The sequence below is a fragment of the Pangasianodon hypophthalmus genome, chromosome 1 (genome assembly GCF_027358585.1).
Source record: "Pangasianodon hypophthalmus isolate fPanHyp1 chromosome 1, fPanHyp1.pri, whole genome shotgun sequence".
In the NCBI taxonomy this organism is placed as follows: Eukaryota; Metazoa; Chordata; class Actinopteri; order Siluriformes; family Pangasiidae; genus Pangasianodon; species Pangasianodon hypophthalmus.
The window spans coordinates 23,989,378-24,007,547 of NC_069710.1; the positions used below are offsets into that span (position 1 = coordinate 23,989,378).

Here is an 18,170-nt window from a genome sequence, read left to right on the forward strand (position 1 = left end):
ATATTTGCAAAGAACAACTGAAAACAAGCAACGATGCAAAGTTGGCTGTTAAGTGTGATGTGCTCATTTGCATACCATGCACATTACCGCAACTAGATTATCCTTTGTGGTTAAAAATTCTATAAGAATACAATACAAATACAAGACGCATGAAATGACCAGATGTAAACAGGGCCAGTGAAAGGACCATGGATGACAATGTCCAAAAATCACAAAAAGCTAAATGAAGGCCAAGCAGAAAAGACAATGCTTAAAGAGGTTAAGTATCTAATGAACCAGTAAAGTACAGCGAATGTCAGTACAAAGGGAAAGGTTTCACTCTGAGAATGATCATTATTTTCAAATTCTTATTATTTTCAAATTCTTCTTCTTCTTCTACTTCTTCTTATTATTTTTTTTAAACTGGGAAAACTCCATATATTCTTATTAGAATTGCATTGGTATATAAAAGTCTCATTGTTTTGTCTTCCAAATTAATAAATTGTTTGGGGTTCAGGATTAGAAATAATAATAATAATAATATACATATATGGTCAGTAAAATTTACTGCTCTTTCCCATCTTTCATTTAGGGTACCATGTGTTATTGGTATAGTATCCTGCCCAGTGCCAGAACTTTTATTTCAGTGTCCTTAACGCTGTCACGTCACTCTCTTCAGTAGGCATGTGGAAATCCATTAATTCATAAATGTCACTAAATCACTGAATTTAAATATTGTGAATGACTAAAAGATCTGAAGATCTTATCGTAAATCTGTGGTAACCCAGAGTTCCTCTCTCTCTCTCTCTCTCTCTCTCTCTCACTCACTCACTCACTCTCTCTCTCTCTCTCTGTCAGAGCCTACTTCTGTGGTATACAAACTAGACAGAGACAGTTTGTGTGTGTGCGTTTATGAGCTGTTTTCAAGCAGATTACATGCTGATATGTAAGTTAGAATTTATTGATTTTTATTGATCTCAGCAGTTTGACTGTCAGTGTGATTTAAGTTTTGTATTGACAGTTTTAAATCCTTTCTTTAGATCATCTTTAGATCATCGCTACTTCCGCTGGAAAGTAGAAACAAATAATTGTGCCAGTGGCTTTTTTTAAAAACAGATTATTATATATATGCGTATTATATAATGTATAATGTAATTGTTCAAATAAATCGTTATAATGATTTTTAAATTTGAATTTTGAATTCAATGGATTGAAAATATTTATGTAAGTGTTATTTAACCTTGACTGTTAGTTAGAATTTTGCATTCGATACGCCTACATTTTATCTGTCTGCCTGTAATTGTCTTTACACAAACTCTAGTTCATAATAGCACAGTATATAACAGAATTACAATATTTTTCGCATTGCTGTTAACTAATCGTTCTGATTTCTATATCAATATTAGCATTATTAATTATACAGTTTTGCTGTCACACATGCATTTGGAAAGAATAGAAAAGATAGTACATCAGCACTTACCCCATGCACAAATTTTGGACGTTTTTCAACTTGATGATGAAATGAAAAGACCAGCATATAATCCAGCCTGGGGGAAATACCATACCAGTCATATAACACCCTCAACAATTTCAGTTTTCATTTACTATAAATTAGCCAGTTCTGTGAAGATGATTTATTATTTAGAAATTTTCGAAAATTTGTACCATCACATGACACAAATCACATACCGCTACATTGAATTATACGCTATTATATGCACTGAACTATATGCAGCTGTCGGGGTGAACAATTCACAATCTGCAAATTAACAGCTGCTATAAATTTTTATATAATTGGAGGAAAAAAGGGAAAAGAAAGTAATTAGGACATTTATCTTAGCATCTCTTCATTAACTTAAACCACATCCCTGCAGCTAGCAGACAATGCCAGTTCACCTGCTGAAATGAGGAAGTACATCTGCTGCCCCACAGCTTCTTTACAAAGTAACTGAAATAATATAAGAAAATATTACTATGAGTAGTAGAGTATGAGTGACAGAATCTATGTGCAAACAGGCTACCGGTGATGATTGCCAGTATTTCTCATCATGCTGATGATTTTCTTTTTATCTTGCAGAAAATGGTAACTTTGAAAATTTCAGATCTTGATATTGGATGGAATAATGAAAGCTATGATTACGATAATGACACCGATTGTTGTGGAAAGGTGTGTGATCAACACACAAGTATGCTTTTTGAAGCCATCTTCATCCCCATTCTGTACTCTATTGCGTTTGTGCTGGGGCTGATGGGCAATGGCCTGGTGCTGGTTGTGCTGTGCCAGAAGAGGCGGACATGGAGTGTGACAGACGTCTTTGTGCTACATCTGAGCGTGGCTGACATGCTGTTACTCCTCACCTTGCCACTCTGGGCAGTTGATGCAGTGAGTGGATGGAGTTTCGGCACTGGTTTCTGCAAGCTCTCTGGAGCACTGTTTAAGGTAGGGAGGAGCTGAAGTTTGTGGGTCCTTATGATTCTGTGTACTGTGTTCAGTATCCTGTCTAATGCTGTTACTCACCAGATGTACCTAATTACATTAATGCTTGTTATATGAATACACATAAGGCTTGCTAACCACATTTGGTTATACTTTTTAAAATTACTTTATATATGTCTATCTATGACCAAACTTTTCTTTAATATATATTGGAATGTTATTATGTTGTCTTAAACAGAATCCGTTGACAAATAATTTCAGTTAATCTTTGATTATTCAGTTATGCATTCCTGTTTTTGCTGTTTTATATCTGGCTCCCTCATAATGAGCAAAAACAAAACTTGTCTCATGGCTACTGCTATGTTGAAAACAGAACTGAAACAATAGTTATAGGTTTCTTTTGTTGTAAGATGACGTTAATGCTGTTTAAGATTTGATTTGTTTTTCTTTTTCTTTTTTTTTTTGGTAAAACCCATAAATTATGTATGAAACTGTGGTTCCATTACCAAAAGTGGTTTTCTTCTGGAACTAGTGGAGTTTTTCACTATTGTGCTTGCGTCCTTGCCGTGTAAAAACAGCAAAGTTGTCACCTTGTGACCGTACCCTCAGATGTGTAGCGTATTAAAGGTCCCAGCTACATAATACTCATCCTCTGGCCATTCTTGACATCAAGAGTGACCCAGATGTCCTGGTGGTCCTTCATTTAGGTGAAGAACTACAGTTATATATGGAACCTATTTCTATGGGAAAATGGTGTCAGCACTTTTGTCCAGAACGTGCTGACACCATTTTCTATGGGAAAAACTGCGACACTGATCATTTTTGAAAGTGAGATCCACTCAAGTGCGGATACTAATGAGAATAGGAATCACTTGAATTATGATACTGATCCTACTGATGATAAAAGTACTGATATTGCTCTCTCCTGAGGGTGAGACTCACTATTAATACTGTACTGTCTATTAACACCGTATTCTAAGAGTTATGAGAACTAACCACAGAACACAAAGGGTGTGATGACACCCTTTACTAGCTGCTCCTCACCAGATTCTGCAGACTACATTTAGTCAGCTATTAAAGGCGCACGACAAATTACGTCAATTATGTAAATTAATTAAAGAAGGCATCTCTTGGTCTGCATTCAAGGAATCCCGCAAAGTCAATTCTTGAACCAACAGGCTAATCTGAAAGTGAGGTCCTTTTATTGTGCTCCCTAAAGCATATAAACAGCTGGTCACTGTCCCTCTCAGCCGGTAGTCAATGCCACAAAGTGCTTGAGAATCCTTCCTGGACACGGCGCTGGCCTGAGTACAGTCTCATTTCCAAGAGCAGGTAGGTACACAGAGATGGGGAAAAAAATACATCCTCCTTCAATTCTATGTTTTTATTCATCAGGTCCTAAATAACAATTGTGTGGCCCACACCAACTTCTACAAACAAATAACCTCAGGTGACATAAACAAAAACAACAGCAACAACAAAAAAAACAGATTTCAATGTGTAGTCATTTTTTCCAAAAAGTAAACCAACATTCAGAAACCAGGTGAGAGAAAATAAGTACACTCTATAATTCAGTCACATGTAGAACCACCTTTAACAACAATAACTTGAAGTAAACGTTTTCTGTAGGAGTTTATCAGTCTCTGGAAAAAAAAATTGCCCACTCTTCTTTACAACATTGCTTCAGTTCACTGATGTTTGAGGGCATTTGTGTTTGCACAACTTTCTTAAGATCCTGCCACAGCACCTCAGTGGGGTTGAGGTCTGGACTTTGAAGTGGCAATTCCAACACCTTGATATTTTTATTCTTTAGCCATTCAGATGTCGATTTGCTGGTGTGCTTGGGATCATTATCATTTCATGTATGACCTAATTTTGGCACAGTTTAAATTGCTAAGCAGATGGCCTCACATTTGTCTCAAGAATATTCTGGTATGAAGTGATGTTCTTTGTTGTCTCATTCACTGCAGAACAAGCCCAAATCATCACCCCTCCACCACCATGCTTCACAGTTGGTATAAGGTGTTTGTGGTGATACGCTGTGTTTGGTTTTCACCAAACCTAGCACTGTGCATGACGAACAGACATCTCCAACTTGGTCTCATCAGTCCAAAGGATATTGTTCCAGAACTTTTGTGGTTTGTTCAGATGCAATTTTGCAAACTTAAATCATGCTCCATATTCTTTTTGGCCTTTCATCTTGGTATGGTGTAGAAACACACCCGAGAGCTCCAGAACACCAAACTGCCAAAAGTTCTGCTTTTATAGGGGTAGCCACGCTTCTTGATGGTTAGCTGATCTTGTGCATTTCATTAGTAACACCTGGCTGCTAATTACTCGCTTAATGTTTGTGGAAGTAGGAAGGGTGTACTTATTGTTTCCCACCTGGTTTCTGAATGTTGGTTTACTTTTTGGGAAAAAATGACTACATCTTGAAATCTGTTGTGTTTTTTTGTTGTCACCCGAGGTTATTTGTTTGTTTATAGAAGTTGGTGAGGACCACACAATTGTTATTTAGGCCCTGATAAATATAAATGGAGAGTGTACTTTCTTTTTCCCATGACTGTATTAATACAGTACACCACAGCATCAGTATCTTTGCCAGGAATTCTGGGTTCATGCACAGGACGACATGTTAGAATTCTGGTCTTCAAAGCAGCCATAGTGATGGCCAGCAAAAAAGCTGTCTCAAATGAAGGTCACTTTACGTGTTTGCCTTCTATTGGTTCATATGGCAGGTTGCATAAACTGCCTAGAACCATGTCCAGGTCCCACTGTGGGACCATTGCTTTGCATGGGGCTCAGAGACATCCCACGCCTTTAAGTAACATCTTTACTACTTTATGCTTCGCCTACTTGTACCGCTAGTGAGGACATTGTTCTGTCTACTAGAGGCATTGACTTCAGAAGCCCTGTGGTTTCCACATCTGCCACTGCAGTCATTATGTGTGGCCGTGTACCAGATTGGAAATTCCCTGCACTCTTGCATGCATATAAGAGCTCCTTAATGAAACTGGTGCACTGTGGAATATCGCAGGGCTGATAAACCACAAAATAGGTCAAATATTAGTTGCAATAGGTGACAGATCAGACTTAAGTTTGCCAAAGTGGCCATGATGCCTGTTTGCCACACATTAACCACTGTGGTGCTGTTCCCAGGGTTACACTCCGGCTTTCTAATAACTTTACTGGTGAGCTATCAGCACTCTTCTCCAGGAGATAAGGAAATTGGTGATATTTAATAAATTTGTTAATTAATTGCTTCGTGAACGCAGCACAACACTGCTACATGCCATCACAAACAACATCAAGTGTCTGCTCTCACTGGCGAATATTGATAAATCAGTACTAAAGTTACCATCACCTGAGGTGCACATCAACACACTCTTACTGACCAGTTGTAGATTTTAGCATAACAATTTATGGTAAAAAATTTTATGATAACAATCTTGGAACGTCTTGAGTCCACTTCTGGTGACAACAGCGAAACTCCTCTAATTCCAGAGAGAAACTGTGCAGGTGTCCAGAACATATGTAATCACTGTATTTGCATTTTGTCATGCTGCTTTTTTTTTTTTTAAATGGAAATCTGACATCACAGAACCAAATGAGGCTCATTTGTTTTTTCAGATCAACTTCTACTGTGGTATCTTCCTGCTGGCCTGCATCAGCCTCGATCGATATTTTTCTGTAGTTCACGCAGTGCAGATGTACTCACGCACAAAACCATTGCTGGTGCAGCTCAGCTGCCTGGCTGTTTGGTTCTTCTGTCTTCTTCTCTCTATCCCTGACTGGATGCACCTGAAGGCTGAAAACGACCCTAGACGAGGTAATAAATTTGAGTGTACTCACTTTTACCCATCTTCAACATGGCGTGTGGCGTCACGTGGGCTCTACCATGTGTTGGGCTTTTTGCTTCCTGCCATTGTTCTGCTCTACTGTTACTCTCGTGTTCTGCTGCGGCTGCAGCTTGGATCTCAGGGTGTGCAGAAGCAAAGAGCTGTACGAGTCGTTCTTGCCTTAGTGATGGCATTTTTCATCACCTGGACACCCTACAACATCACCCTGCTGGTGGACACTGTCTACACCAACCAAAGCATCAACAATAGCATAGCCTGTGAGACCACCACAGCACTGGACATTGCCATAACTGCCACCTCCACTCTGGGCTACATGCACTGCTGTGTGAACCCGGTGCTCTATGCATTTGTTGGAGTGAAGTTTAGGCGCCATCTTCTGGACTTGATAAAGCCGTTCAGATACAGGCTGCAGACCCGCATGGACACAGTGTCTCGCAAGAGCTCTGTGTGGTCTGCAGACACATCACAAACCTCAGCTTTCTGATGGAGCAATACACACTCTCCTGAAGCCAATTTGGATTCATGCATCTAGAGGTTTGAACACCACAAAATATTGAGAAGAAATATTAGCTGAATATTCTCCGAAAAGTAGGGTCCAAAAGTCTTGAGTCTGCTACCCAGGAAAAGTTTTTAGTATTCAAACCTAAAACTTTGTTGTGAAATTATTTTCTTCAAACAAGATTACATTGTTCTATATTACGTAAATCAGAAGAGTTAACTAAAAACTAACAATAACAATAACAAACTAGTAAACACCCATACTAATTGAGTTTTATGATCAGTTAACAGTGTGTCTGAATTGGACGTGTTATCATTTGAATGAAGCACACAAGAATTTTAATAACTGAAACATATGATGTGTGAACAGAGCAATTTTATGAGAACTTATCAAACAACAGAAAACAAGTTTTAAATAATGTATTCAAGAATACTAAGAGTTTTTGATCAATGTCAGATCATATGTTAGTGACTGACTGATCTTATTAAAGTTTTAATCATAGATGAAATAATCAATTTTAAATAACCAATGCACTCTGGCTCAGTGCTGGTCTAGCAAATCATATACTGTTTAATCTAGATTCGATTATTTTGGATGGTTGGACCGAAAGGTCTTCTGATTGACTGCAAAAATGTAAAGGCTCCTTAGACAACTAAATATTTGTAGACTAGGCTAGGTGTACCATGGTTTCTCTTCTTTTTTCTCATTTATTTCTTGTGTCAGTATTGTATTTGCTGAGAAAGTAGACAAATTAGTTTCAAATTAGTCAGAAAGACTGTTTGGTAAAAGGGGAGTATTGTACAAACTAACAGCGTTTTGCATGAGCACGACTAATTTCAGTACAACAGGAAATTCAAAAATGAACTATCTGCAGTCCTTGACGAAATGGCAGACTGAATGGCGACACTGCAGAAGAAAAAAGGGTTGTACTTGATCCGTCGTTGCTGTAAGGAGGAACGGAGCATCTTTAATGTTATCAGAAACATTACAAAAGATTGAGTCAATCCAGTTCTGCTTAATGTGCATATTTAGCAGATGCTAGATCAGGAAGTCCATCATTTAGTAATGCAATATTTCTGCATAGACATGCATCACAATATTTTTTGCATAAGCTCATGAGCAACTGATTTGACAAGAATCAGATGCTACATGTATCAGAACTTCATGTAAATATTTTTTTTTAAAGTACGACTAAATCTATTTCCTTTGCTTATGGATATGTGTGTATTTTCTATCAGACATCTCACTTGTAATAAAACACATTTACTGACAATAGTTTAATCTTTTCAAAACAGACCAGATTAGTTGGGTAATCTTGTAAAATGCTACCAATTTCAATTCTCTGTCCCCGCTGCATCATTTCGCACTTCCAACAAAGCTGTAGAAAGCAGTTTGTCTTATCGATATTTGGTATAAATATGGGCAAATATTGCAGCTAGGCCTACTCGTAGTGATGCGGTAAAACTCAGCCCCAAAATCACACTGGCTGATTTTATAAGAGCGTTTCTATACTAGGCTATTTTCTTAGAATTAAATAGACTAGGTCTGTAACTCTGATGTGTCTGGTATGTTTTTTTTTTTTAATTATGAACTATAATTGTATTTTATAGTTATTTTTGGTGGTTTCAGATATTGTCAATTAAGCAAAAATAAATAAACACAGAAACGTGACAGTCATTCTGGTTTGTGCTTTTGGAGACAACAAAACACACACGTAATCTAATTGTCCAGCAAGTTAACACAAGCCTGGGCCTACACCTACAATATCATAAACTAACCATTCCACACACATATATACACACACACAGTTTTTGTAAAATACACACATACACACACATACATACACGGCTACTCAATACGGCGGCTGCAGCTCGGATCTCAGGGTGTGCAGAAGCAAAGAGCTGTACGAGTCGTCCTTGCCTTAGTGATGGCATTTTTCATCACCTGGACACCCTACAACATCACCCTGCTGGTGGACACTGTCTACACCAACCAAAGCATCAACAATAGCATAGCCTGTGAGACCACCACAGCACTGGACATTGCCATAACTGCCACCTCCACTCTGGGCTACATGCACTGCTGTGTGAACCCGGTGCTCTATGCATTTGTTGGAGTGAAGTTTAGGCGCCATCTTCTGGACTTGATAAAGCCGTTCAGATACAGGCTGCAGACCCGCGTGGATACAGTGTCTCGCAAGAGCTCTGTGTGGTCTGCAGACACATCACAAACCTCAGCTTTCTGATGGAGCAATACACACTCTCCTGAAGCCAATTTGGATTCATGCATCTAGAGGTTTGAACACCACAAAATATCGAGAAGAAATATTAGCTGAATATTCTCCGAAAAGTAGGGTCCAAAAGTCTTGAGTCTGCTACCCAGGAAAAGTTTTTAGTATTCAAACCTAAAACTTTGTTGTGAAATTATTTTCTTCAAACAAGATTACATTGTTCTATATTACGTAAATCAGAAGAGTTAACTAAAAACTAACAATAACAATAACAAACTAGTAAACACCCATACGAATTGAGTTTTATGATCAGTTAACAGTGTGTCTGAATTGGACGTGTTATCATTTGAATGAAGCACACAAGAATTTTAATAACTGAAACATATGATGTGTGAACAGAGCAATTTTATGAGAACTTATCAAACAACAGAAAACAGCTTAAGTTTTAAATAATGTATTCAAGAATACTAAGAGTTTTTGATCAATGTCATCAGTGTCATACAGACACACACACACACAGTTTTTGTAAAACACACACATACACACACACATACATACACGGCTACTCAGAACTCTTAAAATCATCATGTAACATTGTGAGTGTTAAAGCTGACTCATTGCAAACATTGAAAAGAACTGCTGTGTGGAAACATAGGTTTCGTCTTCATTACCAAGAAATGTAAGCTTTCACTCAGAGAAGCTGTGACAAGCCGATATTTTGTCATAAGTAACATTTACTTTTCTTTTCAAGAAATCCATATTTCCTTCAATGGTTACTTCAGTAGATACAGTAAAGTGCGATTTTGTATTTGTATATGACATTATAATTCAGGCTGTATATGAATGTATATGACTATGATTCATCATGATGTCTTCACATTTGTTTCTTCTTAATGCATTGCTTCTCCTTCCTCTTTTGAACAACATCGTACGTACATGCAGCTCACAGGAAGGACGAAAAAGTCTTGTTTTGTGATTCCTTAAATGTCTGTAATAGCTGAAAGCTGCTTGTCTGTCCAAAGGCACTCCATTAAAAATAGTTATCACATGTTGCAAAACCCGGTTCCATGGGAAATCCCAAGAAAGCACTTCTTCCAGAATAACTGATATGACCTATGCAATACTGGAAACAACACAGCCCGTCAAGGAGAAAGCACATGACTCTGGCTCACAAACAGTGTTGCAACAAAGGAAATCATCTCATGATGTCAGTGAGGGAAATCATTATGATTCCCCTCATAAGTAAGTAAGTAAGAACATGAATTCATTATCGTGTGACACAGTGCACTCCCATTTTAAGCACACCAAAAGACAAAACAAAATAGCTACATAGTTTACAACACTGATATTGATATCAGTACACATTTAGCCATATATTAAAACATATATATTAAAGTAAAGTAAAATGGGTTATATACAACCTAATTTTCCCAAGTCCAAAAAAGGAAGAAAAAAAATTATTCCTTTTATAATAGGATATTATGAAATATATAAAATATATTTAATTAAAAAAAAAACATTATATATCAAGGATACAGCAAAGACAGGAAATTACAAACCCCACCCAAGAAAACAAGAACAGCTTACACAATTCTTATAAAGAAGAAAGTATAAAACACAATTAAAACAGCTACAAAAAATATTTGGTAATGTAAATATGGTAATGCTATACACATTATAGACTCTTTATCAGTCATTGTGCTCCATGCTGATGAAAGACCCATAAAACAGAAATAAAAAGTGAAAATAAATTGAGTCTCTCTAAAGAGAAAAATCATGCTTTGTTAAAAATGGCATGCTGTGCTGTGGAATATCAGAACTGCATGTGTTTTCAGAGATATTTTAGCTTTCACCACAGTCCGTTTCTAGTTCTAATCTATTGATTAGGATGATGCCTTATTTAAGATTGGGCACACAGAGCTTTGCAGAAGGAAGAAATGTATTTAAGTGCAGGGTGGAAAGCACAGGAAACTCTTTGCTGACAGTGATAATTTCATTTGTCCAATGCAATTTTAGCTGATTTCTACACTAGGGTTTTTAGCCACAGGCACATTTTAACAAGAATCTAGAGACAGATCTGACATTTCCAAGCTGAATAATGACCCATCGTTCCTTCATTCATATTGCTCATGCTACAATACACTACATTTCCAAATACTGCAGTGGAAAACAGTGAGGGATTTACATGCCATGGCAGGTTTTCTAAATGTATTTGGGGCAAAAGAATGCACACATATGATCATAAAATATTCTTTGATAAAACTACCAGTAAAAGTCCCAAATAAACCATTTTGGATTTACTCTACTTAGTGTAAAAGTATCTTTACTTCATACTGCAACAAGCAGTACCACAAGCAGGCAGTGCTTTTTAAAGGGACATTTTTAACCATATATGTTCATTTGTGTGTGTGTGGCTGTGCATGAGCAGAGCAATTTAGAATGTGTGGAATTTAGCTATGTGTATGCACATGTTATAAATACCAGTGTATGTACTGGAAGTACTTACACACAAATTTAGAACTTATTCTATGCACGCTTTTATTAACGAGACCCCGGGAGCCTATATCGAGCCGGCTACCGAGCACTTGTGCACCAAGTGGTTCGTCAAGGTGGTTAGTCAAGTGATATGGCTCTGTGAAAGTTATCCCCTTTTACAAAACAGCATTTCAGTTTCTAACATCCACCCTAAGTCCATTATTTTATTACCTGAGTAAATATTAGGATTAAAAATAACATAATTTTAAGTGGCGAATCTCGTCAGTCTGTATTGTGCTCAAAGTATTTCACCATTCTTCTGCTGTGGAGTAGACCGTTCAATATCATTCATTTGGTGTAGTGGTCCTTTCTCCTCCTGTGGAACAGAAGTAGCTTCTTCAATTTCTCTTGAATCCCATGGGAAAAAATCACCACTGTCCACTGCACAACTGCCACACTTCACGATAGTTAACACCCAGTGTCTGAATTTTTCTGAAAAGCAGAAATAGATGAGAGGGTTGGAGCAGGAGTGAAGGAAACCTAGAACAGCTGTGCTTCTCACTGCAGTCCACCTGCGATCTTCACAATCTCCCTTGGATTTGTTGGATGAAAAATGGAAAGTGTCCGATAGCAGAGCAATGCTGTAGGGTGTCCAGCTGATGAAAAAGGCCAACACGAGGGCAAGAATGACGGCTCTCTTCTTCTGCACACGCTGATCAGATCTGAACTGTGGCAGGACACATGCATAACAGCAGAGCAGCACTATGGCAGGAAGCAAGAAGCCTAACATAAGGTAGAGCAACTGTGAAGCCAGACGTGATGCTTCAGATGGGTACTCATACACACACTCAGTATAATCCTCTGGCTCAGAGCCACTTGCAGCCTTCAGGTACATCCAGTCAGGGATGGAGAGAAGAAGACAGAAGAACCAAACAGCCAGGCAGATGAGCTGCACCTGCCAGGGCCTTGTGCGTGAGCACATCTGCCCTGCATGAACTACGGAAAAGTACAGATCCAGGCCGATGCAGACCAGCAGGAAGATACTGCAGCAGAAGTTGATCTATGAAGGAGGGAAGAGAAAAAGTTCAATCTAAATGTTCACATTACCAGCAAACCAGTTATTTCCATTGGAATATGCACCTTGACATGGCTATCAATATATGATGCTATCCGCTTAAATCTTATATCCAGAGAAGAAGCCCATTTTAAGACATATTGCAGTAGTGGTGCAAATATCTGATTTGGGTTAGGATTAGGGTTAGAGTTTATAAAAAAAAAGTCTGACTGGAAAAAGGTCTGCTCTTAGCCTGAAGTAGTATGCCAAAAGAAAACAAAGGTGTTTTCTCTGGTGTTTGCCAGATATATTTCTTCTTAAAAAGCAAGCCACGCTGTTTCTTGTAAAATTTGGAGAAAATCTTCTAACCCTGGTTGAGCAAAGATAAAACACGACAATAACCAGATTAAATGATTGGATAGATATGTTCATGATTTTTGTCCAATAATAATTTATAAAGAAAGAGAAATGGAATATATATTTTCAACAAATAGCACTATAATATGTATAAATTCTCTAGTAACTTACACTTTGTCTACTATCATTTCTTAGCAGAATTAAATTCATTATTGCTCATAAGTGAGAACAGTACAAGACTTCACTTGCCCATATAAGATAACTAATCAACTATGTATTTCCTTACTATGGGAACACAGCTTAAAATAAGAAGCACACCCAGAAACAAGCAGCTGCTCATGCCTGAATAGAAACTTAAGCAGGTGTCACATTGTTTTCTTGATATACAGTTTGCCTTTTGAAGAGTATGGACTTTTTGTCAATTGTGGAACACTATATATATATATATATATATATATATATATATATATATATATATATATATATATATATATATATATACACTATATTACCAAAAGTATTCGATCACCTGCCTTGACTCACATATGAACTTAAGTGCCATCCCATTCCTAACCCATAGGGTTCAATATGATGTCGGTCCACCTTTTGCAGCTATTACAGCTTCAACTTTTCTGGGAAGGCTGTCCACAAGGTTGAGGAGTGTGTTTATAGGAATTTTTGACCATTCTTCCAAAAGCGCATTGGTGAGGTCACACACTGATGTTGGTCGAGAAGGCCTGGCTCTCAGTCTCCGCTCTAATTCATCCCAAAGGTGTTCTATCGGGTTCAGGTCAGGACTCTGTGCAGGCCAGTCAAGTTCTTCCACACCAGACTCTGTCATCCATGTCTTTATGGACCTTGCTTTGTGCACTGGTGCACAGTCATGTTGGAAGAGGAAGGGGCCCACTCCAAACTGTTCCCACAAGGTTGGGAGCATGGAATTGTCCAAAATGTTTTGGTATCTTGAAGCATTCAAAGTTCCTTTCACTGGAACTAAGGGGCCAAGCCCAACTCCTGAAAAACAACCCCACACCATAATTCCTCCTCCACCAAATTTCACACTCGGCACAATGCAGTCCGAAATGTACCATTCTCCTGGCAACCTCCAAACCCAGACTCGTCCATCAGATTGCCAGATGGAAAAGCGTGATTCATCACTCCAGAGAACGCGTCTCCACTGCTCTAGAGTCCAGTGGCGGCGTGCTTTACACCACTGCATCCGACGCTTTGCATTGCACTTGGTGATGTGTGGCTTGGATGCAGCTGCTTGGCCATGGAAACCCATTCCATGAAGCTCTCTGCGTACTGTACTTGGGCTAATCTGAAGGTCACATGAAGTTTGGAGCTCTGTAGCAATTGACTGTGAAGAAAGTCGACGACCTCTTTGCACTATGTGCTTCAGCATCCGCTGACCCCTCTCCGTCAGTTTACGTGGCCTACCACTTCGTGGCTGAGTTGCTGTTGTTCCCAAACTCTTCCATTTTGTTATGATAAAGCTGACAGTTGACTGTGGAATATTTAGGAGCGAGGAAATTTCACGACTGGATTTGTTGCACAGGTGGCATCCTATGACAGTTCCACGCTGGAATTCACTGAGCTCCTGAGAGCGGCCCATTCTTTCACAAATGTTTGTAAAAACAGTCTGCATGCCTAAGTGCTTGATTTTATACACCTGTGGCCAGGCCAAGTGATTAGGACACCTGATTCTGATCATTTGGATGGGTGACCGAATACTTTTGGTAATATAGTGTATATTGCCTTATTGCCATCTTCAGTAATGAAAATTAAGTGTTTTTTAATCAACAACAATTTGTCAATGGTTTTTGTTGACAAGATGAACATTGCTTATAAATGCTCACTAGCCTCTCAGCTTAGATTACAATATAACTTACTTCCTAAGTAGTACTCTTGTGCCAAAGAGCATATGACATACTGATACCAGCATTTTGTTTCCAAATACCAACGTTTCTATCCGGATGTTTCTTTTTAAAAATCACTCCTAATATAAGAATAGCAATACTGTAATATTATATCATACAGAATGTGAAATATAAAATGGCATAGGTTATAAAATGTATATGCCCTTTCTAATATCTCACTCTGCCCACCGGTCCTCTTCTCACACACACACACACACTTATTTCAAATTTAGTCTTAATTCTTGATATCCATATTTGCAAATTTGCAAATACTCACTTTAGAAATATCCTACTGATCAGGTGATGACCAGTATTGTTTATCATTATCTTGGTATTACTTGGACTGAAAAGAAAACCAGTGATATTGCCCATCCCTAAAAATGTATGCATTGTCACATTGTATTAGCTAGCTAAATTTAACTACCAAAATGACTTCTAGCAATTGGCAAACACAAACATGGGTAAAAAAAATTACACCGGATTAAAAAATGTGAAAGTAGTACTGTAGCATTTTCCTGTTCAATGTATTAATAGTGATAGTATTTTGAAGCATCCTCAATATCAATATCAAGCCCACTGAATATCATACATATGAAATAACCAGCTATTAGCACGTGTCAAAAAAAAAAAAAAAGTGTGCATCCCTCTGAACCACAATGACACTTCAGTTTCAGCTCCTGTACACTGGATTACTTCCCTACCAGCTATTAGCATATGTCAAAAAAAAATGTGTGCATCCCTCTGAACCACAATAACACTTCAGTTTCAGCTCCTGTAAACTGGATGACTTCCCTACCTTAAAAAGTGCTCCAGCCAGCTTGCAGAATCCAGTGCCAAAGCTCCACCCTTGCACAGCATCCGCTGCCCATACTGGCACGGTGAGGAGAAGCAGCATGTCGGCCATGCTCAGGTGAAGCACGAAGGCATCTGTCACACTCCAGCTGCGCCTCTTCTGCCACAGCACAACCAGCACCAGGATGTTACCCACCAGCCCCAGCACAAGTGCCACAGAGTACAGAATGGAGACGAATATGGCCACAAAGGACGTCGTCCTGGTGCAGTCCGATTTATATTCATAGTCGCTGTAGTCGAAGGTACTGTTGTTTTCAAACAGCCCGTGCAGGTCGAGCTGCATATTTGTCAAAAAAAAGTACAAAAATATTTATTCAGACAAGTGCACTGATTGAAAAGTGTATGTGATTTGATGGGAGGGGATTGGTGAGAGAGAATTTATGCTTTATTAAGCACCAGTCACATGTCACATGGTTGGGTTTCCCAATGAGTCACCATTGTAAGACAGTTTCCTCTCTACAGGGTGTAGCAGCTGACCACATTTGAAAAAAACATGAGACACACACATGCACACTCATGCACACACCCAAACTGTGATCACGTAATTTTGTAAACTACATGCAACTTCGGCAGGCTTATATTGTCAGATAAAAAAAAACTAAACTGTCAAACACAGGAATGCTTGTTATGCTTTTTAAATTCCAGCTGAGAGGTGTCCACATGTCAGAGGATCAGACACAACAGCATTATTTACATAAAGTGGAACTCTGGAACTTTATGTGTTTGAGCACAGTGTACAGATGAGGAGGAGAGAGAACTGGACAGACTGGAGAACTAAAACGCTGTTGCACCACTCTCTTTAAGTAAAGATGATTAACTTCCACTGGCACTATCAGCAGGTAGTCAGATGACATTGCAGATAATGTAGGAAATCATTAACCAAAGTGTAAACAAGGCGTTTAAACGAAACTGAAAGTAAGAAGTTTCTATTACAAACCATCAGCTAACCATTAAAACCATTAAAGCCATTACTGGTCCTTAATGGTAACCACTAGACATAATATGCCACCAATAGAAGGCAACAAATTACTAGTAGAGACCCACAGGGACTATTACAGTTTCCATTAAAACCAATACAACTCCCATTATAACCATTAAAAAAACCATTACAAATTATAAACAAACCAAACGAATTATAAATATTAGCATGCACGTCGTTCAGGGTGGATTTTTCCCCCTTTAAATCATTGCAAAACTTTCAGCAGTGCCCAACTCAAATAAAACATTATTATTATTTTACATAGTTACAAAATGTTTTCCTTACTACACAAGATTCAGTAAGAGGTTTCCTGCCGTCACCTGTTGGCCTTGTTACGTATTATTGGCGTTCATTTGTCGCTATTGCTGCGGGTCTCACTGCATGAGTAAGTGGTAGCTCAGTGGTTAAGGCGTTGGACTTCTACTCAGAAGGTTGTGAGTTCAAAGCGCCACACTGGTAGTTGTGGGTCCCCTGAACAAGGCTCTTTTAACCCTCAGGTGCCTAAATGACATTATTGTATGTCGACAAGGGTGGCTGTCAAATGTCGTAGATGTTATGACATGGTATGTGGCACGAAAGTGTTGTTGTTGTTATTAGTAGTAGTAGATATAACTAGAACGATGCTGCTGTGTCACTGTGGTTCAGTGTATGTTTTATTATACTTCTGAATTATTCTCTACGCCTTTCGTTGTACAATTAAAGTGTCGCCTTGAAGTTTCAACTGGAGAAAAACAAGACCAGTGTGTGTGTGTGTTTGTGCGTGGGGGTGTGTAGGTGACCGATCGAGACTCTACAGAAACAGGAATAGCTGCAGTTTGAACAAGTGTGTGTGTGAAAGCACAGGAAGCAACTCACCCTAACAGCCATGCTTCAGTTTCCCTTTCTCAGTGTTCTTCTCCTATATTCACTCAGCTTCTCTTTCGCTTCAAGTATCTGCCAAGGAAACGAGATCATTTACCGTCCAGCGCTTTGTGCGCATGTGCGAGATCATGACGTTTCCTCCTGCTGTTGTTGCTGCTGCGTTGAGCGCTGTGTGTTTGTTTATAGCGTGCTTGTAAGGTCAACTTCAGCGTTGCTTGCTAAATAGGTTGTAGTTCAATACATGCTTTGAAGTATAGAATGTTTTATTGCTCAGTTGTTTACTGCCAATTCTAGCTTTCGCTCTGTTTTCAGAGTTTCTGTGTAACATCGCTAGAGTTAATGCGTCAAGTTTAGTTAACTAACATATCTCAGTTAGCACTGTAAACACCTAGCTCTGTTGTTTGGGCGAACTAGGGAAAATACTCCTATTTTTTTTGTTCTAATTTAATACAGCAATTTTCATTACAAATTATATTAATGACAACAACTTGAGTGAAAATTAGAATATTTGAAGTATATATTATACAGAATTTCAGAGTTTCTTAGTATTTGGTTTTTCCCCTTTTTTGCTTTAATGACTGTGCGCTCGAGCTGGCATGGACTCCACAAGTTTGTGCAAAACCTTATGATCCATTTTAGATCAAATCCATCAGTGTGTCATCTGAAAA

At 38.5% G+C, this 18,170-nt stretch overlaps 3 protein-coding genes across 3 annotated transcripts; 2 read left to right on the forward strand and 1 right to left on the reverse strand.

The window, feature by feature from the left end:
- The first annotated feature begins 815 nt into the window (after nucleotides 1-815).
- cxcr3.1 (chemokine (C-X-C motif) receptor 3, tandem duplicate 1) lies at nucleotides 816-8,446 on the forward strand. Its single transcript, XM_026939951.3, has 3 exons — nucleotides 816-925; nucleotides 2,057-2,419; nucleotides 6,047-8,446. The coding sequence occupies exons 2-3, from the start codon at nucleotides 2,060-2,062 to the stop codon at nucleotides 6,758-6,760; spliced, it is 1,074 nt and encodes a 357-aa protein (XP_026795752.1). The 5' UTR covers nucleotides 816-925; nucleotides 2,057-2,059; the 3' UTR covers nucleotides 6,761-8,446.
- Nucleotides 8,332-9,401, forward strand: LOC128317136 (C-X-C chemokine receptor type 3-like). Its single transcript, XM_053227575.1, has 2 exons — nucleotides 8,332-8,340; nucleotides 8,646-9,401. Exons 1-2 carry the CDS (start codon nucleotides 8,332-8,334, stop codon nucleotides 9,018-9,020), a joined length of 384 nt encoding a protein of 127 aa, XP_053083550.1. The 3' UTR covers nucleotides 9,021-9,401.
- A 107-nt stretch (nucleotides 9,402-9,508) lies between these two features.
- LOC113542417 (C-X-C chemokine receptor type 3) lies at nucleotides 9,509-17,654 on the reverse strand. The gene is made up of 3 exons (XM_026939953.3): nucleotides 17,497-17,654; nucleotides 15,607-15,939; nucleotides 9,509-12,540 (listed from the first exon to the last, which is right to left on the reverse strand). The coding sequence occupies exons 1-3, from the start codon at nucleotides 17,506-17,508 to the stop codon at nucleotides 11,779-11,781; spliced, it is 1,107 nt and encodes a 368-aa protein (XP_026795754.3). The 5' UTR covers nucleotides 17,509-17,654; the 3' UTR covers nucleotides 9,509-11,778.
- Nucleotides 17,655-18,170: the final 516 nt, after the last annotated feature.

Coding starts and splice junctions, on each gene's coding strand:
- LOC113542417 (XM_026939953.3), bottom strand. Junction 12,541..15,606: donor TGGCTGGAGCACTTTTTAAG/GTAGGGAAGTCA, acceptor CCTCCTTCATAG/ATCAACTTCTGCTGCAGTAT.
- cxcr3.1 (XM_026939951.3), top strand. CDS start 2,060: ATGGTAACTTTGAAAATTTCAGATCTTGATATTGGATGGAATAATGAA. Junction 2,420..6,046: donor TCTCTGGAGCACTGTTTAAG/GTAGGGAGGAGC, acceptor TTGTTTTTTCAG/ATCAACTTCTACTGTGGTAT.